We start from the raw sequence: 25,492 nt of genomic DNA on the forward strand, positions 1-25,492 counted from the left end.
TGTGTGGGTGCCTGGCCATTAGCAATCTGGTCTGACATTTTTCTTTGTTCACTTTACTCACAAATGTATGAATTTGAAATAATATTTTGTATTATTATAGTACTATTTCCAGTTATCTTCGGTTGGTGACTGGAGGTTTGAATAACAGGAAAGAAGAAACTTGGCCTCTGTGGGATGATGATTAAAACTGTCCTAACTTAGTTTTGTGCCTAAACTAAAGCAGTGGAAGATAGTAAGTGATGTAAAACATTCAACACTAAAATATCTGGAGTTCAATGTGTCTGAAGTAAAAAATATTGTAGTCTGAAGACAGGAAGTCCAAAGTAAAGAGTGAAACTGTCTGTAGACTTGATTGAATATTCGTTTCCCTGTTCGAGCCAGTTGGGGAATTATACAGAGCAGGATCCCGCTCCATCTGTGCTGTGAATAATTCAGTCAACAGTGAGAAGCTGGTTCAGTGTTAGCAGACAGGCTTTCCCATGGGACAGTGCCTCCTGCTCCCACCTCACCATGTGATCAAACATTGTGGGCTTCCAGCAGTAATCCAGGCTCATTACAGCCCAGTAAAACTCAACGGAGACAGATATTTAATTACTAAAAAAAACACACATTGTCTATTACAGAAACATGTCTTTGTAAGCTACAGAGTCAAACAAGAGCCCAGCAGGGTGTGTAACATCATTCGCTTGGTTTTTTAGCTGTTGAAAAGTGAGACGGGCTGTTAATATGTAAAAGTTTTGATAGTTATGGGAGCATGTACTGTGTGTAAAAATATAACAAACCCATGGCAAACAAATACAAAAGTGCAGGCTGTGGAGCTTTTCATGGTGACACTAAGTCTAGTTAATTGTCACAGGTATTTATTGTCCTAATAAATAACAGAAAGCCCATCCTCATCATTGATTGGAAAATAAGATGTCATCTAAGTGCACTTTCTTGCCAAATTAGCTCATTATCTTCCATCTTCACAGAGGCAGTCATTGGGTTTAATTGAACTCAATGGACTTTACATTTACTGCAGTGATTTCTGCTTTCCACAGAGCCTAATTTATCTTTGAAAAATGAGCTCAGCAATTATTAAAGGAGTGAACAATGTAGTCCATTTAACTGCTCTAAAAATCCCTTTTATCTTTCCCTTCTCTGACATTGTTTTAATGTTTTATCACTTTTTATTCACTTGACTCTTTAATAGTCAGAAGAATACTGTTAAAAGAATGTGTCTCAGACATTTGCAATTCTTACCATTGATTGCTGTTATTATTATTTAATCTTTTTTATGCAGTTAAGTGCCTGGGGCTGTTTTTCTTTCTTTCTTTTCCACATAGGGCATAGTTTGTCCTCTTTAAAATGATATGCCAAGAGCACTAGTGGTCCTATTTGTATTTCTCTTCAAAATGTGATTCATTGTTTGAAATTATTAGCAGATATTTGAACAATATTTCAAATCCTAAATGCTTTTTAATAAATGATATTTATTTATTTTGTTGAGAACATATTCAAACATCCACTTTTAATTATATCTATGTAAGCTGGGAGTGGAATCAGAAGCAGTTACATCCACTTTTCTTCTGCATTGCGCAATCCAGATCCCCCTAACCATCATCCTGCACGTAGTAGTGAGTACAGTCAGTGCAAACATGCCCAATTGATCTTTTTTCCATCACAAACTTCATGTGAAAAGGTCCATATGCACTGTTTGGGACTGTGCAGTGTTTATTCACTCTATAATGCACCATACCGGACAACAACAAGCAATTTCCAGCCTCTCTGCAAAGGTTTCAGCACTGATGTGAATTTATTTGCAAAGACACCATCATCCTGCATAACTGTGTCTGTCAGACTAATAAAAATGGTTTTAATAGGTAGTTCTTTACTGCTCTTGCACACAAAATGGTTTTTCGCCTCGTATCCTTTATTTGTGTCTGAATACCATTGCTCTTTGCCTTAATTATTGAGGATGCCTAATCTATTATACTATAAAAATGATTGTGAAATGTGTCCCCATTTGTTAAACAGTAAATTACAGATAACGTAAGACAGGATGCAGTAAGAGTGCAGCAGCTCTTACATGACAGCTGTGGATGGTTCTAGTAGATCTTTTCAAACACTCATAGACACTTTCTTTCTCTAACCTTGGCCAGCTCTGGAGAAATAACATTCACTCTCTCACACTCTTTCAACACACTTTTGAATCATGTCACTGTGCGTCCCTGATTGCAGAAAATTATTTTGCAGGTGTAAAATGTCAAACTAATTTTCTGAACTCGCAGTGGGAGATGACTGCAGGACTCAGAGGTTTAAGGTTGATTGCGTCTGAACTTTAGTAGAAATGACAAAAGTACAAATAAGGACAAAGACGTAAGCTGTTCTTTTCTTATCATCGCTGTAGAGAAAAGAAAACATAAGACAAGCTAAGACAAGAAATCTCCCCTGTGGCTACACTCTGAAGGTGTTGGAAGATCACATGTGAGGTGGAAGGTCAAGCTGCTGACTTTCATCTTTAAAACACTCGTCTTCATCAACAGGGTTCATTCTGTTTTTACCAATCCTCTCTGAATATCTCATGATGGTTTTTTTCCTATCCAAATTCAACCTACTGATGTGTGACAGTCAGTGCTGCATTTAATGAGATCTGACTTGCCTCTGTATCTGGAGTCTTGAGTGACGCTGCACCTGAATCTGTTGCTATGGCAACAAACAGGTTTGCGTCCTTATAGGCTACAACCTGTCTCTCTTTTCTTGTCCATCTGTCCTAGCCTTGTCACTTTGCCTCTGTCTTCTTGGGTAAAACTAATGCACCTCAATTTCCCCCTGGTCTCACACTGCTGCCTTATCAAAGGTGCATTTGCTAGCATTAAAAACATTCATTATGCTGTAAAAGTGTATCATTCTGCCTTTGAACATAAACTAACCTCATTAATTTAAATATTAATAAGCACAGACTGAGAATTTTTTTTTTCATGTTTATTTAATTTATTTAGGGTACTCAAGACTATGATCACGTGATATGGAGCACATACAAAAATAACAAAATGATAGCACACTGCATGGCTGAAGTACAACAAATGTTACATAATTAATGGACGGACATTTTTTCAAAAAGGCACCTAATTTACAAGTAACTTTCAGCTTGTCTGATTGTAATTACAATTGAAAAGGTCACAGAATCCCTGGTTTCCATCCAGCTCTTTGTATCTTCCAGTGACTTTGGGACTTCTGCTGTTGTTCACCTTAAAGTTACAGATAGCCTGTTCGTACTTTGGGTTTTCATACAACAGATACTTTTCCAGTTTAAGCTGTTGTATTATTTATAATTCTACATAAATATCTCATGATCTCACTTTGCCACTTTTGCATGAACTAAAAAGAACTGTTTCTAAGAAGACCAATAGATCCTACTGCCTTTTCATGATAGGAATAGTGTCAAATTGTAGGTATAGTCAAGACATTTTGGGAAACTATGCTTTTTTTCTTTCTGGTGGAGACTTAGCTAATCTGTCTATTAAATATAAGGTTACAGACAGCAGTTGGTTAGCTAGCATAAAGAGAGGGAAATAACTAGCCTAGCTCTGTCCAAAAATATATTTACACAACTAGAGATGTTCACCGTACAGATATGAAAGTGGTATTAATCTTCTTATGTAACTTAAGTAACTCTCATGTAAAGATAGTGAATACATGTATTTCCTAAAATGCCAAACTAGACAGGTAGGGTTTTAATATGAGAAATACCGTCACTAGCACCAACATTAGCACTACATAGACGTTACTATCATCCCAACCATGGTCTCATTTTTGCACTGAAATGAGACCAATCATTTTTAACTATATATTTAATTGATATTTACAGTGCCAAACAACAGCACAGCAACATTGAATTTGACTTTCTGTGTTTCAGTCTCTCCAGAGGTGCTGGGGTTTCTGACGGCCATCGGACTCTTCATCATCCTCATGACCTTTTTGTTCTGGTACCTCAACAACAAGTTGGCACTAGAGAACACAGGGAACCTTCAGTGCCTTGATGACTTCAGGAAAAACCCAGAGCTGCAAGGTGAGCCGGTCTTCATTTACATACGTGTACTTTTAGGCATTTTTTCCATTTTTCCATTTTTATTTTGTTTTTCATGACAAACCTATCCAACAGTCTATTCATCATTATTTTTACATGTCACATACATTTTGGGTGGTATAATACCAGAGCATCCAGCTTCCAGTTTTGAGTGATTATAGGTCACTAGCAATGCTTAAATAAAGAAGTGCAAGGAAATGAGCCTCAAGCAAACCAAAAAATATGTGTGATGCAGAAAAAACAGATTCATACAGTAAAGATGTATTTTACAGGACTGTATCATGACCTTTTCAAGAGGTTCTCTGTTCCCCTCACAGTAAAGATACTTGTACCTATGCTCTGAAAAAGTTAGACTCAGGTCTCTGCATCGTCCAACTACTTCTAAAAAAATTATTGACCTTTGTCACTGACTGCAGCATGAGGTCTGACCTCTGCATGGAGACATTTTCCACTGCCACTGGCCTTTCTCAACACACAAGGGGATTAGTGTTGCTGACAGATGTAGAGCTGTTTACGTGTCATCTGTCCACAGGGCCTCAGAAGTTTAAAAGGTTGGTGGCCCCGGGGAGCCCGTGCAGGGAGTAGGCTCTACCCTGAGAAGCCACCTGGTAAACATTCAGTTAACAAAGGGAAGCTGTATCAAGTGGTGACAAGTGGCTGTTCTTTGGGCATGTGTTCCTGTTAATCTCCTCCGCACAGTGATGTTTATTTTAGATAGATAGATTTTGCTAAATTATGCAATTAATGCATTGAGTGAACCAGAAGATATTCTACTGTCCTCTTCATACCTAAATATGTATTTTATTTGGAATGACAATATTTAAACATCTTATATACTTTCTGCTGTATTTTCTGAAACCAAGCACTTTGCAAACACTATAGTTTGAAGAGATGTTTCAGTCTGCAGGGTAAATGTTACAGCACAGCTCTGCCTGGAATCATTTCAATGCTCTGCTGCCCCTTGCTGGAAGAAACGTGAAGCTACAGCTACAGTAGTGTTTGAGTGGTTGAGTGATGAAAACCAAGGAGGTGGCAGTGACTGATGTACTTCATACAGTTTATAATATACAACATATACAAATACAACATATTCAAAATACATTTGAATATATAGATATACTCCACATACTTGATATGGCAAAAATATTGTTATGTTTAAGTATGTAATGGTTGTACATCACCTACTTTTTTGATTTATTATTGTGTATTGGTTCTACTTCTCATTACACCCTCTGACTATAAAGTAGTGTAAATCAAGACCACTACCGTATAACTAGCCCTAAATTACTATAGTGATACTAATTGTAGTTTCATAAATGTCAGTTTTGTGTTGCACTGCACCTCACAGTTCATTACCAGTATACTGAAGTAGCATCAATATATTCTTCAGATTTCCATAAATAGTTTTCTGTTGCATAACATGGCACTTTGTTGCATAATGTGTGATCATGGACACAGCACCATGGTAACATCATTGTTGCGAAACAACTCATTAATGGTCAATACTGTATGTGGCCAATGCATAAAGTTCAGATGTTGCTTCTCCACTGCTTAATTCTTAAAGTCAACTTTGGCAAATTGATCCGTTTTCTTCTGCTGAGCTATTTTCTCTGATTGTCAGACTTTTAAAATGCATCATTTAACATGTATAGTGTCTTAAAAGATGAGCAGATGGGCTTGAATGACTCCATAGATGCAGCTACAAGTCATTTAAAGCAGCATTCTGTATCTGCTAGCATTCCAAAACTGAACCATGTAAAGTCCGGACTATTTTTATTACATGAGGTGAGAGTGGAATAAATGAAGATTACCATATATACAGACAACTATTGTAAATATGTATACTGTATATCTGCCCTTGTAGAGGTACCTGTTTTAAACCTTACCTGTAAACAAAGAAACAGGGACCCTCAGGTAAAATCTGTCTATATTGTCTTTGTCCTGTTACTCACATCCAGGATCCAGGGTCCATTCTTATCAAGCATTTCAGAATCACTTTGGTGCAAAAAATATCTTAGACTAGCTTATAAATGAAGCTCCTTCTCCGAGTGTTAAATTCACCTTTGAGAATAAATGATGTCATTGCATTACAATACCCAAAACCATAAAATTAAATGAATCATTGCATCTTGTTATATTTTGTTTGTGTTTACACTGGGATCTCAACCCATTCAAAACACTGGAAGTATGATTTAGATAATTTGATGTAGAAGAAATGAAATAAAACACAGAAAATGGATTTGTCGGATGAGTGCTCTTTAACTGCAACACCTTAACAAAGAATGATCCAATCAACTACAGCTGATACAACTAAACACAACTGGGCAATGAATGGATGTTTTTAATATATATATATATATATATATTTTTATATATTTATATATTTAGACAACAAAACACAAGGTACATTTCTTTTTTTTCTTCATCAAATTTCTATTATTGTACCACTACAACCTGAATTATTATTAATTTAATTACATGTATTAAGACATATGAGTACTCTGAACAATAATATGTCTGGTGGGATTTTTCCACAAAAAAGTTGAATTACAACTTTCAAATCCTTAAAATGCATTTCCTCTTTCTACCTCATTAAAAATCCCTGAATCTATGAAAATGCAAAACTACTAATTCTACTTTATTCTTTAAAGTGAAGGGTTTGCCCACTGAAGGCTTCAACTTTCCATATCATACTTGTGTAAGTCACATGCTGGGCTTAAAAATTTTAAAGATTTTCTTGTGAAATTCAGCGTGTGTGCCAGTAGAGGCTGCCAGTCTACCTGTTTTCAGTCAATGACGACTGTAAGTCTCCTTGCTTGAAACAGAACTTTTCTGCATCTTCCCCCTCAGTAACCACATCATCTTTTCTTACCCCAAAACAGAGAAGGTCTACTCTGATGCCGACCTGCAGGGCTCATCATCGGACAGCGAGGATGAAGTGATGGGTCAGTATCAAGAAGCAGTCAGCCGCTCCCAAGGCCTCCGGGGAGGAGTCAAGGCCGCCGCTAATGTCAAACATGCAGGAGGTTTCAGCTGGGAGAGTCGGCAGAAGTACAGCCCCCTGACAGCTGATTATGACGGCTACAGCAGCGAAGCCTCTGCTGATGACGGTAGGTTTTGTATCTGAGAATCAGAAAAATGTATATGCTATCCTGCTAGAATTCATATATGTATTTTAAGGTTATTGTTCCTTACAATAATCTTGATTTTTGGTTGATTTTCTATCCATGACATAATAGTTCATTCGTACAATGAGAGATTTCACTAGAGTAATTTGATTAATATGATATTCCCCCTTATTAGTGCAGTAAGCTTGAGTCCCCTGCACCTCTATACTGACAAACGCAAGTACACCACACACACACATACACACTGATACACACTATCAGTTAATCCAGAGAGGTGATCAAAGCGAAGCTCGCGTTCAGCACACTCTCCGTGGGAGGGTTGCGAAACAGTCAACTGTCTGCATAATCTGCCCAGCCGCAGCCTCACACTTCTTTTTTTTCTCTCTTAAAAAAAAAAGGAAAAAAAGAAGATGCATCTTTCATTCACTGTGGTGGATAGAAGGCAGTTTTTATTTTTATTTCATCATAGAGTCACAGGAGAACGCCAGCACTGACCTATTTGGATAAATCTGTTTGCTCTCTTATTCATCTGTCACAACGCTCGACTGGATGTGTGTGCTGTTGATTTGATGCAACTGCACCTGGAGCATAAATCAATTTATTTCGGGTTTACATCTTATGATACAGGTCTACTGTAGTTATGTGCTATTTTTGACACCCTTAGTCAGTCTCTATGGTGTTAAAATAACACTGAAAATGGAAATGTATAATATTAATCTGTGCACTCAAATAATTTATCAGAAACAAGGGGGAAAATGTAATAAAATCTGCATACCTGTGTCACTATTAGTGTCCCTAATTAACACATTATTTCTCGGAAAAACAGAAAAAACTGAAGTCACTGCAATTTTTCGCTAAGTTAGTCAACTGCAGGCTGTAGCTTCATGTTAACCAAACAGAAATGAGAGTTTGTCAGTCCTCTCATCTAATTTCTTACAAAAAAAGGGAAAAAGGTCCATATGTTGAACCTTTAAATAAGCAAAACATTTTTATACTTTTATATTAGATCATATTTTTAAAAGGGAGATGTAGTGATATCTTGCAGGACTGTATCAGATTCTAACATTATGTTTGGACACATATGAAATGCCTGTGTCAGACAGTGTAATGGTTTTTGCCGTCCTAAATTGGTGAATAATTTCTGAAACAGCTTTGTGTTATATAAGACAGTGGGTATCCAAGGCTGAGTGTCTGGCACAATCTATTTAAAGCAATGTTTGAATGTGTAGCTGAGGGATAAATAGTGCATGACATGCCTCTGACTCCATTAGTAAAGATGCACCACACTGTACAACAGTGTTGTTATGCAAGTGCTGCAAAACCTGTATGTCTCTTTATAACCACTAGATGGTCTCTGTCATCATTCGTCTGAGGTTGGAATTTCAAGCTCATCATAGACATACTAGAGGAGGAACAAGTGCAGCTTGGTGTTATTTTTATATTTTCAGGTCTTTTCTTCAGTTTTTACATCTCCTGAAGTGGTTGATGTCTATTATTTCAAGTGATTAACACACACAGAAATTTCTTGCAAAACTCAACTTGCTTTTGTAACACAAAAAAAAAGGAGACGTGGATCATCCTATCAGGAGTGAAACACAACAGCCTAATTTAATCTGTGTCTCACAGCCGCAGTGATTCTTCATTTTGAGACTGGGAGGTTAAGAGCTAATCAACTATTCTTGGCCGACAGTCAAGTGACTCTCTGACAAGAGTGAGAACATGCAGTCAGTAACAGATAACTGAGCTGTTGTCCACCGAGAGAGACAATCAGTAGTTTCTCTCTGCATGTGGTCGACACATGATTTGGAATATGACGTTCAGCTCATCTCATATTGCAGTCTGTGATTTATGTGAGAAAACAATGTGTTCTAATGCTTTTAAATGTGCCACATGTAGCACTTTTACAACAATAAATCAGCATCAAATTAATAGTTAAAGGAGACTATCACAATATTTTGTATCATGAATGTCTGCCAGTTAGGACCAGATCAACCATAGATGGATTCCCTCTTGAGAGTCTCAAAGACAAGAGTGAAATAGTATAAATGTGTTAATCTGTTAATCATCTTAAATGTTTGCGAGCTGTTGTGGGGTTCCTGGTTAGTATCCATACTTGCTGTTGACTCTTTAAAGTTATTGGTGTAATGTCAGAGTCTTAATACACAAAATTCTACATAATCTCAGAGTGTTTTCAGAGAGAAAGTGTGTAGAAATGAGCCTACACACAAATCTCCACTGACCTCCAAGTAGACATGACTAAAACTTTTCATTTACTGTATTTCAAAGAAACCACTCTCTCTGTATTAAAGACATTTTTGTTTTTTGGACAAAGCTGTAGCTGACTTGTTGTCTGTAGCAGTGAGATTATGCGGTGAGTGTTTCTTGTAAGAGAGAGGCAGGGATCTGAGTCATGTGTGCCTGGCAGCAACAATTTGAAATTAGCTTGGTTTATTTATATGACAACATTTTAGCTATGAAAGGTCCTGTGTTCATTTTAGTGTGATTCAAATACCCTTGAAGGTTTGAAGGATTATATAGAAAATTCAAAGGTTTGAGGCTTTCTGTAAAAAAAAAAGAAAAAAGAAAAAGAGGGCAACAAGAAAAACATAACTAACACCATTTTGCTGTTTCTCAAAACCCTTTTTTTGACTCATCAGATTATTGTTCATTTTGTTTATAATCCACAACACTCAAATCTGGTCTATAGCCAGGAAAGTGGAGTGAGAACTGTGTCTGTCCATGGCTGCACCTTGTTTGAAAGTACTAGAGGTTATTATTTTCCTCCTTGGGGTGACACTTTGATTGCTGCTCCCAACAAGCAATCATAGATCAGCAATGACATACAAACCAGTCCTGATATAGAGGTCAGTGTTTTCCCTCCCAAACCGAGAAATATTCTATACTTGAACATAGGTAAATTCCATGATATACTTGAAGGCCACTTATAACAACCCTGAGTGTGTTTCATTTGATTAATTTCAAACAAGCAGTCGTATAAGTTCTGAGGTGCCTGTTATTTCCTCTCGACTCCCACTGCTGCTTGTGTTTGTATGAGAGTATGAAGTAGCTTTATCCTCAGGACATACATTATACAAGAGGAGGATTGTGCAGAGGCTGCAGCATCAGAGAGGGTGGATGTCCTGGTGGCTTCACACAGCCTCCCTAAATAGAAAGTAAGCATTAAGAATGTAATCTAAGGTTTGTCTGGACCAACTTTTTTCTATCTCTTAGTCTATACAAAGTGCTTACCATCATTATTGAGTTAAAATCTTGTGTTTTTGTATGAGAAATGGTAGAATAGTTCACTATTGCTTACTTGCATGGAATTAGATGAGAAAATGAATACTGCTCTCATGTTTTGATAAATATGAAGCTATAGCAAGGAGACAGTTAGCTTAGCTTAGCATGAAGACTGGAAGCAGGGGGAAACAGCTACCCTGCTCTGTGCTTTGATAAGTCCTGCACATAACTAATTTTTAACACAATTTTTACCCAATTTTAATGGATTAGAAAAAAGCTTTAGAAGTACTGGTAGGTGAATATTTTTACCTTTGGACATAGCTAGGTTAGCTGTGTCCTCCTGTTTTAACACTGTGTCTAGCTACCTTTTTTAGTTGTCCATCTCACACGCACCTGACAGAACAGATGCACTTCTATTTTAATCAGTCCAGCTGTCTACACACACATGACCCAAATCATATTTTTATGCTTCAAGACTGCTTCCAAATGAGTGGTGACCTACACTCAACACTGTGTCTGAATGCCTCCTGTGTGGAAACGATAGTCTAGATGCTAAGCTAAGCTTATGATAATAAACTGTTTTTTGCCATAGTATTATATCATATGATCATGTTTGTATTGTTGATGTAACTGTTATATGTTAATTAGTGAGATTTAAAGGTCCAGGTAGGTATCTATATTTCAAAAATTAGATGGCTAGCTGTTTCCCTCTGCCTCCAGTCTTTATGCTAGGCTAGGCGTTAACGGGACCATGTCCTGACCCAACTGCTGCACAGGCATGAGACTGATATTAAACCTTCTCATCTTACTCTATGCCTTTAAGAATTGAGGCTAGCTGATTAACAAGGGAGGCTCACAGTAGGGATCATTATCTAGGGTGTGTTTGTTATTTTCCTGCTGCTCAGAGGCATACACAAAGAGCTGTTCCTAGTAAAACACCTAATAAAATCTGCTTTCACAGGCAATAATCACAGCCATGTACAGGTCTATAATAACATCTATCATATCTATGCTCAGTTTCTCAGTAGTACTGGAATTATTATTAAGCATTCATTTGAATTACCGTAACTAATTTGAATTTAACTCAGTCATTTCTTTCAATAAACAAATAATACTGGCTTAAAGCTGACAGTAGAAACTACAGCGCTTGCCAGGCGAAAGGTCAGATGTGTTTTCCATCCCTCACAGTCATGAGTAGGACAATAATGTGCAGCTTCTCTCCTAAGATATTTATACCTGAGTTCCACAGTCAATATTCACAAAGCACTTTGTTTCCACACTTACAGAAGTACAAGAAGGCAAAACAAGGCGACTGCTAGTGCAGAGGGGATGAAACTCTGTTAAGGAAGGGTTAGACGAGAGGAGGAATGGTAACCATCCCAATTAGTGGGCTGGAGAAAAGAGCAGTGCTTTTACACAGCAGCTTCCATCAAATCAACCGCCCCCGGCGCAGCAGGAAAAAAGCTGCTCAAAATGGATTTGCTCCTTTCATCAAGCCCTCCATGACACTTAGTTACGACTCCTTTGCCTCCATCCTGCCACTGATATGTGCCACTTTGAGGCGGCATCTCACTGACATTATTAAGAGTGAAAGTTTCAAGAACTTGGGAGAAAGCTGGAACAATAAGTTGGAGTGAATTACGTCATCATAGTGTTGGCTTTTTCCTTAAGTTAGGAGACAGCAAAAGAAGAAGAATTTTTTCCCCAAGTTATTTTCGTCTTCATCTTTTGTTTTCTTTCTCTCTTTTTTTTTTGCAAGAGACCGAGTTTAAAGCACTCCTCGCCAGTGTCCCTATGGGAGTATTAGCATCGGCTGCTCAATTTTTGTGAATCCAAATTGGACAAGGGAGGCAGATTTGAGAATGCAGCTGACAACACTATTCAAGGTTCTTTATAAGTGCCACTGAGACGCTCAGCACAGCCTTATTCTTTGCCTTCCAGGCAACTGAATCATTTAGAAAGGTGAGAGGCATGAAATCTGTGGCAGATTAAAAAGTATTCAGTTCAGTCCTTTAATGGTGCATATCTGATGTTTTATTTAGCTTATGCATTCAAAAGATTCCACTCGCTGAGAACATTATCATGAGGATGGGCATAGTAACCTCAGTTTGTCAGTGAAAACAAAATGTGTGATGAATTACATATAATGGTGTATTAGTCAATGTTAAATAATTACATGAACTATTCAAATTTTACCAGAAAATAAGAACCAGAATCATTGTATGGAGTTACGGTGCAGCTGCTGATGACACATTTACTCTCTGAGCCTCAGTAAACTCTACATGAAGCTAGGCGGAACTATATATGCATTAATGACTCTGTTATCCTTTGGTTATGAGTGCTTTACTCACACTACAACATTGGTTACATTCTTTCTCCATTATCTGGCATTAAAATATTTGAGAAGGCAACTCAGTCTTCTTCAGTATAAATCAATACTGATCTACATATGTTTAAAGTGAATGAGTAATGCTTTTCCCTACACCCTCAAAGCAAACACGAGAGAGCTGTTTCTAACCATAATTCTGCATGGAAAAACAAAGCTCAAATACTTGTTTGCTTCTGTTTTTATAGTAGTTAAAACTTCCAGACAGCTCTTAGACATGCACAATCAATTTTTTTTTTCATTCTAACCTCTACAGTACGTCTCTTCATGAACAGCGCTTTGAATGGTCCTGTATATGAAACATGCACGAATGCAGAGCTCAATGTAGTTAGACCAGAACTTGCCAATTTCAGCACAGCTGTCCATCAATTGCCACAGGTAGTGATGATTGAAGGGGCTGCTGGCCAGAGTGAAACATAAAATAATTATCTTTTTTCCATTTAAATCATCTCTAAAAACAAGTTTTAATAGTTTATCTGTTCTGATTTGATGGATAAACTTGTTTATGGTATTCTACCTTAATATGCTGATCTAACTTTTACATGCTATAGGACACTAGCAGACATAATTGGCCATAGCAGATTAATGGTGCAGTAAAGAATATTTATTTTCTTTAAATAGTGCAGAAAACAACCAAAATATCAATTGGAAAAATACTGTCATGCATGCCCACATACAGCAATTTGCATGTGCACATTATACAGGCAAATCCTATGCACTAATTATCAAAACGTCTCATGGATAAATTAGGAGCACCAAAGTCGTGTGCCTGTTTTTACCAGTACATGGGGAGGGTGGTATATTTCAATGACATGTTATACATTTGTCACTGGTGGAACTAGATAAAATGTAAGGAGATCAACAAAGTCATTAGGGTTCTCCTCAAGGGTCGTTGAATATCTGTACTAGATTTCATGCCAATCAGTCATACAACGGTCAAGATATTCCTCTGCAGTAGATCTACCAACCAATACTGTCAACTCTGGACCACTGCATGGCTAAGAACAGAAAGTATCTTAGATTTCTTTTCTGTATGATTTAAATGAAAATGTAAATATAATATGATATTAATAATATATTTTGTTCTTGAACATCTCTTCTGTCTTCCTTCCAAACAGCCAACTGCATCCAGAGGATGAGACGAACGCCACCACTGGATGAACTTCAGCCACCGCCCTATCAAGATGAGAATGGCTCTCCTAGGATGTCCTGCACACTGTCAGACCTCGGTGATGCCAAATGTGATCTTTCCCATACCAGCGGCAGTCCCCATCTTTCCTTTGGCAAATGCCCAAGTGAGGGCAGTGATGGCCACGAGACAGAGAGTTATCTCAACAAGGGCTATGAAGAAGATGTGCCCAGTGACAGCACCGCTGTCCTCAGCCCCGAGGTAAATACCAGAACTACCAGGGAAAGATACAAGGTACGACTGAAAATTTGTATTGAGGTTATTTACTGAGTAATGAGATATATATTAAGTGACTCATTGGTCTATCTTTAGGACATGTCAGCCCATGGATCAGCAGCACAGCTCCCTAAAGGTTATGAACCAGATCCAATTGCAAAATACGGCACTCTGGACGTGGTGTTTGACTATGACTCCGAGGAGCAACAGCTGGTGATGACCATCATGGCAGTAACGGACCTTCCACCCGTAAAACGCACTGGCAACATCTCATGGCAGGTCCACCTGGTACTGCTACCCACCAAAAAGCAGAGAGCGAAAACAGGAATCCAGAGAGGCCCCTGCCCCATCTTCACGGAGACCTTCCGCTTTAGCCATGTGGAATCAGAGATGATCAGCAACTATGCCATTCGATTCCGCCTTTACAGCATGCGACGGATGAAGAAGGAGAAGGTGCTCGGGGAAAAGGTGTTCTACCTCACCAAGCTCAACCTTCAGGGCAAAATGTCTGTGCCGGTCATATTAGACCCATGCTGTGCGCTCCCGGTAAGCAGGATCAAAGCAGGTGTTGGCTTTCAAGCTCTCTCAACACCTCACTAATTACTCCCCTCTGTTGATTGATCTTTTATGTGATTGGGTAACATTTTCAGAATGAGGTTATATTTTGCAGCTTGAGAGAATATATAAATCATTGTTTTGTTTGCTTTGTTGGTTTTATGTGCCTGAGGAATAGGTGGTAGTGCCTGCATTTTACATCAGGGAAGAAAACAACAAAAGTTCAATTCCAGTAGTTTGTTTTCCTTTTTGCAAGCATTTGAAACGTTACAGCAATTTAGATGGATGGATGGATGGATGGATGGATGGATGGATGGATGAATGGATGGATGGATGGATAGATCGATAGATAGATAGATAGATAGATAGATAGATACTTTACTAATCCCGAAGGATTAAGCATTTCAAAGCAGTTTAAAAAACCACAAGGGTCCATTAACATATTTTTAAGGAATTTGTCATATATATAATTTTGCTTGTCTTTTATTGTTTCTCAAAACAATATTTTTTGAATTGTGGGGAAATAGAGAACACAGGCTATTCAAAAAAATAAGTACACATCACCAGGGAAGTAAATAATTATAAGGTGGTTATGTTGACTTATTCAATCATGCAGGAATCCAAACCTCCTACTAAACAAAGGCTTTTTCTTCTTTTTCTTTCTCCACGTCAGTTGACCAATTTATAAACCCTTCTCCCAAAAGTTAGACCAAAAATAACTAAGTAGTGTTGAATTAGAATTAGTAATTAAGAATTAGTAAAAGTAGAATTCAAATGCATCTCTAGTATGGATAGTGTGTCGGCACTGACTTTCTGTTGTGTTAGGAACTAATAAACTTAAATCTAGAACATATATTTCACATGATTAATCGTTGATATTACACAAACAGAAATATCGGAGATAAGAATATATTGACAATACATACCAATGTACAATTTTCATGGTGTTCTAACATTTCCAGGGTGGTGAATCCCAGGTCAGCCTCTCAGATATGACATGCAGTGAAAGCGCCTCATCATTCCAGTCAGTCAGTCAGACTTCCACACCAGAGATCCTCGTGGGCCTGGTGTACAACGCCACAACAGGACGTCTCTCTGTGGAGATCATCAAGGGCATCCATTTCAAAAACCTGGCAGCCAACAAGCCACCCAGTAAGTATTCTAAAACGTTTCATTGTGGTCACTGTGGAAAGACCAGTGAAAGGTATAACAGAAATTGTGTGCTCTCTTTGAGATACTAGACAAGGAAAAGGACAAGTTGAGTCTTTGCAAAGAGTTTTGTTTTCATGATTCCTTACACAGTGATGATGATGATAATAATAATAATGCAGCTTTAATCTGCTTCTATAGTAAATGTTAGTCTGACATAAGACCAGTTCTAATGTTTTACAATGCAGTAATCACAGTTGTAACGAACAGACAGTATTGGACATTTATTGCTGACATTTTTCTTTGTTTTACAGATTAGCAAATCATACAGACCACCAACTTGTTTTTTGTAATAGCATAGAGCTATTTAGTCAGTTTTATATAAATGTAATGTAATGTATATGTAAGTGTGCTACCCATTCTTTTACCTTTATATTGAGTAGAAATTGCAAACGTTACTGTACTTGTAAAAACATGCTATCTGCATTGCTATACACAGCTTCTCTTAACAAGAGATAGTCCAGTCTATTTCAGTTCTGCTACCTGCTTTTCAGTTTTCCTCTGGTCTGATCCCTGGTTTCCCTAATTTACCCATCAGCCTCCCTAGTCAGTTTCCAGGGATCCAAGCAGCAAGTTCAAACAGAAACTGCCTCTTGTTGAACTTTGTGCAATGATGTTGGCCTCCTGACCCTGTTTCTCTTTCCTTGCATCTTCTGTTATTGTCTGCACCTGAAATTCTCTCACCCTACTACCTTTTTGACATCTTGGTCCATTGTTTTTCTTACTGCTCTCCAACCCTTGTTGTCAGATGGGCTGTTCTGTTGTCTAAAACACTTGATAGGTGGACAGGTTTATATTATCAGAGGTGAGTCTCTGTCCCTGCCACAAAGTGAGGTGCTATCATTGTTGGATCCTGGATGTTTTCATACTAACTTCATGGATGGAGTTTATCAAACACAATAAAGCTTTTTCCATTGGTTAGCTTTTGTAATTTATACTGATTAATTTTAACATTAACATATTAACTTACCTATTTCCATGATGAATATAACATTTTCCATAGAAATACAGTACCAGTCAAAAGTTTCCAATTCACTTGAATGAGAAAGTGGGTCAAAACTTTTGACTGTAGAAAAAACCCTAACAAAAAAGTAACAACCATTTAATGTACAAGCACATTGCTAAAGGCTGAGTGTCAGGCGCTGTCTTTGCTAACCCTGATTTGTTTATTTCACTAAATAGCAATAGCTTGACATTTTGGGAAGTATGCTTATATCTATGTACTAAATTATATATGAAGCCACCACTAACATCTGGTTAGCTTAGCATAGAGACTGAAAACATGGACAGAGCATGTCTCTCTTGATTAACTGCCAATCTCAATAACACTGAGTGACATTTTTAGTATTTGGTTTTAAACAAACAAGATATTACATAGCTATAGAGGTGTGTTGGTAGGTGGATTGTGTGACCTTCAGAAGGACTCAAGCAAACTGTAGTCCCATGTTTCCAGTCTTAACCTAAGCTAGCAGCAATTTATTAGACAAGTACAAGAGTGTTATTTCATTTAATCTAACTCTTAGCTAAAAATGCATAAGCAAAATATAAAACTTGCATTCACTGAAATTTGGTGTCAAATTTTAATTATTTTTAAAAAGGGGTGATAGGAGCCATATAATAACTATGTGTCTTCATTTTTCACTCCTTCACACACATTAAAAAGAGATAACACCACTCATCCATGAAGATAACTCCTTGTTGTAAACCTTGTTCTTGCATTTCTGAATATGTATCTCTTGCATGTAGCCCTGTTACCACCCTCCACCACCTTGTGTTGTGTGTCTCTCTCGTGTTCGTGCCCGTGATGCCTGAAAGTCTTTCATGTTTTGACTCAGAAGCAACACTTTTCATGCTAACCCAATCCGGTTTGCTTGGTGGCTGATGGCCAGCTAGAAGGAAATGTTGTGCGTCATTGACTGGCTGGCTTAAACAGCACACTTTGGCATGCCTTGGGTGTAATTTTACATTTTTCAGCTCTGCTTACAGCACATGAAACAGAAACAGCACTTCTGTGTTAGAGTAGAGCATACATATTCATGTGAAAGACACACTGTACTGCCCTCCCATTAATCGCTGTGTTCCTTGTATCCATGAATGTGTGTAACAAATGACACACTGCCAGATTTTTGATATTGTTTGCGCTTTCCTGAGTAGCATATCCAAACTGTGTAGTCTTCAATTTACATGTAGCAAATAGTCACATCTGGTAACACTGAAAAAAAATCTTTGTGCAAAATCCTTATGAAGGCCTTGATTGACTTTGTGCATCTTACAACGTGGAAAGAGCGTAGTGAAAGATGCAGAGCAATTTCAAAGCCCCTTTTCTACCATTTCAAAACAGTACCAAGCCTACAAGTCAAGTTAATCATCAGTCGCAGCCCCTCTCATTCAGCAACAATACCAAAGAGCCATGCATCACCGCTACTGACCACTTAAGACATCCACAGCTCTACAGAGCCCATTCAGCAGCAGTCAAAAAAGAAATCAAGGCTATTTTTTTCACTGTGCTTTTATGTCAAAGAGAGCAACTGAATGTGTGATTCACGGCGGTGAGCTAGGCGTTGGAAGGCAGCTGGCACTCGACAGCATGAAAGCCTCAGCAATTCATTCCTTCTACTCCCTCTTAAACAGGAACATAATACACAGCATTATTACGGAGTATGGTTGTAGACGAGGGGCGAAACATTCTCAAAGACCCATTGTGATTGCCAGTCTTGCCTCGTTTACTTTCAGCTGGATTTGTGGCTTCAGTTTATGTCATGGTTTCTGCATGGAAATGAAGAATGAATACGAAAACCGTGAATGCTGAATCACTTGATAATGGCAGTGTTTTTCCATTTCTCATTTTCTCTTTGGGTTTAAATGAATAAGATTTATTGAGCATTATTTTTTTTTAGAATACACGCTGATTTAGGAAGAAATAGAAGGGAATCAGCTGGGAAATGTCACCCAGGCCGAGAGTGTTCTGCGTTAGACCTAAATTGTTGAATATTCCTCATATGAAACAGGTGTAAAGATAATGCTTTCTGTTTGATTTTAAGGATCATGAATTAGATTTGTTCATTCCTCATATGAAAGGTTAATCTGTGGTTTGACATCCTATGTTATACCCACTGGCATAGTTACAGTCATAGCTTTTTTCCATTATTGTGTCTCTATATGCACTGGTTTGGCTGCAGCAGGCATGCATCTACTCCAGAGTATGTGCTGCACGTTTTGGACAGAGCACATTTTAGGACACTGCCCTGGGCTCTAAATGTCTGTGCACGTCTTGTCATGACACTGACATAATGTCAAAGTCAGAGAAAATAATAGCAGGCCCTCCAGGTATTTCCTGATGAGGAACATTAATTCCAGCTACATCATCTGTTTCTGAGGAAGCTTCTCATCCTATAAGCACAGGCAGACGTATTGCTAACTTTTTGTACTCCATTTTTATCTTCAACATTATCCCCCACAGGTTAGACATAGTTGCATAGCAACAAGACTGAAGTAACGCTCCTTGCACCCTTTGAGTTCTTGTTCTGTTATCAGCAACACTCACAGCTGCGCTTTGTGTTTGATCAGGAGAAAACTGCATCCTATACGGTCACAATCGCATACATCAACTGCAGTGACATTATTAGCAACAAATGCTTTGTAGAGAAAATGTGTCATACTTTCCTGCAGACAACTGCAGCAGGAAGTGATGTTTTAATTCAAAGTACAAACTGAGAGACATGAGGATTTTGCACAAATGATCCTGTGCTCAAGTCAGGTGCTTTAATTCTTCATTACTAGACAACACCATAAATGGTTTAGCATTTTTAAACAGACATGTAAAAGTGTCATTTCCCCTCTAATTGTCTGCTAATTGTCTGTTTCTTGTTTAGATACATATGTTAAGCTGACCTTACTGAACTCCATGGGCCACGAAATGTCCAAGTGTAAGACATCTATCTGTCGAGGTCAGCCCAACCCAACCTACAAAGAGACGTTTATTTTCCAGGTAGCCCTTTTCCAGCTATCAGACGTCACACTCATCCTCTCCGTCTACAACAAGCGCAGCATGAAGCGTAAGGAGATGATTGGCTGGATTTCTCTCGGCCTCAACAGTTCTGGAGAGGAGGAGCTCACCCACTGGACTCAGATGAAAGAGTCTAAAGGACAGCAGGTTTGCCGCTGGCACAGTCTGTTGGAGTCCTAACAGCGACAGAAAAGGATGTGAAGAATATGCGTGAGGACAACTGCACAGGGCAGTTGTCATCCCAGTTGGGTAGGAAATGGATAAGGCCCGCTGGGATAGATGTTCAGGGAACCAGGGTCAGTGGTGATGAAGGAAAAGACAGGAACAGACAACCACATATGTCACTCAGAGATGCTCATCTTGACATAGCATAAACATCTTCATGACATCGTCTTTAAAACCACTGACAGCCATTGATCAGTCACATCATTTTTTTCCATGGATTGTCTTAATGTAATGACCTAAAAGTGTCTGTAGATATCACTCTTTATCTGCTCAACTGGGTGAGCTTGAGCCTCTTCCAAGAAGTAGGTTTACTGAGGTATCTGGATGACTTGTTTACATGACTCTTGAGTAAATTATCTGATCCACCTCCAGCTCAAACAACTGATGTCAAGATTATCATTAATCTTACCAAGAAGGTTTCAAAAAGCAACCTTGGCAAGCCCCCAGAAAACACTACACTTCTCATTTTTTTGCCTTTGTACAACATGGTTGAATTAGCTGAAAAGTATTTAGGGTAGACAGAGAAGATAGCTTTCTTTTAGAGGACACACATGGCCATTTCTCACATTAGTAAATCATTATTTTGTACTTTCTACAACCAAGACCTTTCCTTTTTATGGAAATTACGTGAAAATTCTTCTTCTTCTGGGTTTTTGTTTTCCTGCTAGCTAGCTAATTGTAGCAACTATATTGCTCTTACAACACAAAGCAAGAGTGCACCAGTGCCATGCTCTCCTTAAGTAAACTTGACTGTTAAAATTTTGACAACAGCCTGGCATCACTGCCCTTTTCTTGTGTTTGAATTACTCTCCAGACTTCTGTTGTTTAAGCTAGAGGTGTGGCTACCATCACTGCTCATGCTAGCTACCCCATTAATAACAATTCAATTATTGTTGTCAGGCTAGAAACACAAAACATATCACTTTCCTGTGTCCAGAGTAAACACGAATGAAACACATTTTTATAAACTAGATATACAGATTATAACTTCAATTATTTTTTAGGACATGCTACAGTTTTGCCACATCCCACTGTTTCCAACCCATTATCTGTTGCATTCAACCATGTGAAGACACGTTGAAGGATATTTTGAGCACCTAAGGGGGAAAAGGCAATTTTGGATGAACCTTTAAGAGAGACCATAAAGAATTGATTTGGAGAGTTGAGTTGAAGTTGAGTTCACATTTTCACATTTCACATTTTCATGAATCCCTCTCAGTCGACACTGCCAACACATCTCAGCATTGTTAGAACCTCAACTTAAGTCAACAAAACAACTAAATAATTTCAGAGATATGTTTTCAAGGCAGATAACCTGATATCACTGACAGAGGAACTGTCATGGTTGATGTCGAGATGAAGTTCAGTAGTGATCTCTGAGAACATTGTCAGATATTTTTGGAAAACACCAGTTAGTAGAAACGTTGACAGACAGATATGTTATATATAGAAATGTGTAGTAGTTACTGTGGTGGTTTTGTGATCTAACGTTTCCACCCATGATTCAGAAGTCACACAGAATATCAGAGGAATATTCAAAGACATTTTTTTATTGGTATCTTTTGAGTAAAAAAAAAACAAAGTTCTGTAACAAATAATAATAATGCTAATAGGCGAGAAGAAGATATACCTGTTAATCTTTGCATTGTCCCACCTTTGTACCTGCTCTGGTGCTATGTAAGTGCTGTTGCTGCAAATACCGAATCCCTCGCCTTATGGTTTTTTTAGTTCATACATTTCTCTAAGTGGATCAAAAACAGACACACCCTCAGAGCACACAGACCTGCATCCATAATTAGACAAGCACACAGTACAGCAGCACTTAACCTCACTGAAGGGAATTCAAACTTTGAGGAACGAAATGTTTTCATAGGAGCCACATTATGTATCGACAAAGTTGCAGAATGTCCTCGGGCACGTGGGCTGTTCTTTTAGCTGTGGCCACTCTCTCACTTCATTTAATTTACAGACAACAGAAAATACATATACTCTTTACTGTGCCTGTGGTTGTGGTGAAAGCTAGCTTAGTGCAGTGTTTACCAAGTGGAAGTGTGTGTGTGGTTGAGAACATATGTGTGTGTGTGGTTGAGAACATATGTGTGTGTGTGTGTGTGTGTGTGTGTGTGTGTGTGTGTGTTGACTGGAGAGGTACAGTAAAGTGGGTGTGGGGGGATGTGATATAGGTAGTTGTTGCATTTTCTTGCTGGGTGTGACAATTGCTTAATTTTATTGCTGTTGTTTAGAAAAAAGGTAACCCACTTCTTGATTGTCTGCTGTATACTTTAAATACTGTATATCTAATATCTATTTTTGTATCAATAACAGGGAAGAAGTTGTGTCAAGAATCTAAATATGAACCCACGCAGAGAGTCACACTATTCTGGATTGCTACTTATTTATTCCATTATTTTATTTTATGTTGTAGAGGAGAAAGTATAATACAGTCATTTCATATCGCTCTGGTCCTCTTTACATTCCCTTCTTTAAAACCAGAAAAGGAATGTGATGGAGATGAGCCGAGCTCACATAGCAATCTGTCAAGACTTGTAGCTTTGATGCTTTCTAACAGTGTGAAACAGAAGCATAGCCCTTACAGCACAACAGAGAAACACACCATGTGAAAGATGGCTTTGCAGTAAAATCACTCGTTGATGTAATCATTTGCATCCAGAACAGTCAGCGAATAGTAAAAAATTCACTCTTATTTGCAGCAACAATTGGGTCTTTCCTTGACCTTCCATATTTAAATTCATTTTAGTAAATTAATAATCATTTCTCCTATTTAACAACCTGAAAAAAGGGTGTTATGTTGGATCAACAGTAGGTGTGAAGGAATATAAATATCTTCAAAGTGTGATATATTGTCAGTGGGTGTCTGATGGCAGCCACGCTCCACATTCAAGACTTTATGATCAGTGAGGAAGTTGGTTTCTCTGCTTCTTGACTTTCTCCCTGGATGGTGAATGTAGAACATCAGTACCAAAATACAAAATAATATTCACTGACTTTTCACTGACAGTAAGCTGCTTTCCCCCCCCAAAATATACACTCACTCGTTCCATACAGCACCATAGATCCTATAATTAGTGTGATTAGAGTGATTGACACTTACTTTTTGAAGGTTAAAAGCAGGTCTTGCTACCAATGTATGGAAGCAAAAAAAGGCTGTAGGAATTGTTCTCTTACAAGCAACTGAATGATATTCAGTCACTACTTAGTACGCATTGTTAAACATTTAAATATCACATTACACAATTTATAATTTTATAATTTATACATTTATGTTGAAATCCTCTCTTTGAAGTTTCCAGAAGATAAAAACACATTTTGTCCAACTTTGGATGTTTTGCCAATCTTTCACAAGATGTTTTCTTACTAATAAGGTTTTTAAACAATATATTTATGCTTTGCAGTATTGTTTTCATTTTCTTGAGACATTTTGAAGAGTCTTCTGGTTTTTAATGCTGGTTTTGATTGTTGGTTGTTTTTTCCTTTTAGTTTAGAAACAACCTATGCCACAGATGGCATCGGTGCCTTACTGTTTTTCACTCGGCAACCTTGTGTCACAGTGTCTTAATGTACTTGTAAATGTACTTTTTCCTCTGTACTTTAGGCTGAGATTAATTTGTAAAAAAAGTCTTACAAATTGATTTATGATAGAGATCATTTATATGTGATGATATTGTTTAAAAAAGAGCAAAAAGAAAAAAATGCTTGTGTTGGAGCAGTTTTTACTTGATCTCTGTGTGTGTTTCTGACATGTACCCTAAAGCAACTACTCTACTATTGATATTAACAAACTACTACTTTGTGCTCAGTGTCTGCAGGCACACGAGGTTGCTTATGACTTACACAGTGTTGAGCCTTTTCACACTGAGAGATTTGGGCTTTTGTGGTTAGATTTGCAGTTAAGCCTTGACACATAATATTTGGTTTCCTCCGCATCGCCACCATACAACCAACAGGTGGAGCAAGTCTTGCATTTTACTGCTTATTCGGCAGTTTGGCAAATTTGTCCGTTAGAGCTATATAACCTTTTAACTTTTCTCAGTATAATTCATAACTACTAGAAATCCTAATTCATATGAGTGCATATTTGTCTCTGAAAGCAAAGAAGCTACTCAGCTGTTGAAAGCAAAGAAAGGCAAACAAATACAATAAGAAGTAAATGGTTTGGCAGGATAGATACCTGGGGGAATAATGAAAATGGCATTGGTTCACTGGCAGGTGCAGAAATGGAAAATACAAAAAGATGTAATGTAATCAGGTTGATATGTCAAAGTGTGACATCTGGTCTATCCTTCGTATTTGTGTCCAAATTTGATTTTGTTGTTTGTTGTCTTTTTTTTTCTTTCAAAAACCTCGGAAAGCATGTTAGGGAGCTCTTAGGAGCAGAGTTTCCTCTAAGCTCATCATTTGGTGAGCTACATTTGTTCAAACTGACAGATAATAAACTTTCAAGCCATCAGTTCTTGTTCCAGTCTGCCGGGACTTTTCTGTGGCGTAGGGCTGACTGAATTCTTGACGCCCTTGCTTTGTGTGATCTTGGAACAAACCTTAAATCTTTCAGAGCTAGTTGTAGCTATTGCAAAAAAGAGGAGAGGATAAAAAAGGTAAAGAGAGAGAAAACAAGATCAGAGATATATGGTTTTTACAATTGGGCTAAGTGAGTTCTGCAGCACATTCCACAGCTGAACACAGAACAAAACGCTTAGGGGAAGAAATGCTGGAAAATAAGATTCAGTGGCTGCTGCTGAATCAAAGGGGAAATGCATAACAGATGAGAGGGGCTTGCTCCCTCCCCTCTCTTTGTCGGTCACATCCCTGCAGAGCAGATCTCCAACACACAACCCGTCTAAAAAAAGTGTTAGAATGCCTTCAGGTGATGTCGGAAATATGACAATTGGTGCATATAAATGACCCAGACAAAGTGGTAATGATGCGACATGAGGGAGAGTATAAAGGGAATGGAAAATTAACACAAGATGAATATATTGATAAGCAAATATGCTGTAAAAGCGGTGGTGTAGTCATTGTTGTAGCGAGGCTGAGTGACAATTAGCCTACTAGTCCGACAAAACATAGCTCAACAAAAATGCAACTAATATATTTTAAAACAAAAAATAATTAGGTTAGAGTTAAGACAATTTGAACTAGGAACAATTTGTCATTTAGTTAATCAATTTGGCAAATTAAGTGATTTTTTTATCATCAGTTGCTGCCCTAATTGTTGAATTAATAAAAAATAAATAAAAAATGAATTAATGTA

At 37.9% G+C, this 25,492-nt stretch overlaps 1 protein-coding gene across 3 annotated transcripts in view; it reads left to right on the top strand.

Moving 5' to 3' along the window:
* Window positions 1–20,940, top strand: part of syt14a (synaptotagmin XIVa) — a 34,090-nt gene extending 13,150 nt beyond the window's left edge. Inside the window, exons 1-7 of one of the 3 annotated variants that reach the window (XM_053335880.1) lie at window positions 134–232; window positions 3,899–4,051; window positions 6,952–7,179; window positions 13,942–14,246; window positions 14,325–14,774; window positions 15,746–15,935; window positions 19,865–20,940. In XM_053335880.1, coding sequence (XP_053191855.1) covers window positions 3,952–4,051; window positions 6,952–7,179; window positions 13,942–14,246; window positions 14,325–14,774; window positions 15,746–15,935; window positions 19,865–20,178 — 1,587 coding nt within the window. In that variant the 5' untranslated portion in view covers window positions 134–232; window positions 3,899–3,951 and the 3' untranslated portion in view covers window positions 20,179–20,940. Of the gene's footprint in view, window positions 1–133; window positions 233–3,898; window positions 4,052–6,951; window positions 7,180–13,941; window positions 14,247–14,324; window positions 14,775–15,745; window positions 15,936–19,864 lie in introns of those variants that run through there. The other 2 variants (XM_053335878.1, XM_053335879.1) reach the window with 2 other exon arrangements.
* The last annotated feature ends 4,552 nt before the right edge of the window (window positions 20,941–25,492 follow it).

The sequence above is a fragment of the Scomber japonicus genome, chromosome 16 (assembly GCF_027409825.1).
Source record: "Scomber japonicus isolate fScoJap1 chromosome 16, fScoJap1.pri, whole genome shotgun sequence".
Lineage (NCBI taxonomy): Eukaryota > Metazoa > Chordata > Actinopteri > Scombriformes > Scombridae > Scomber > Scomber japonicus.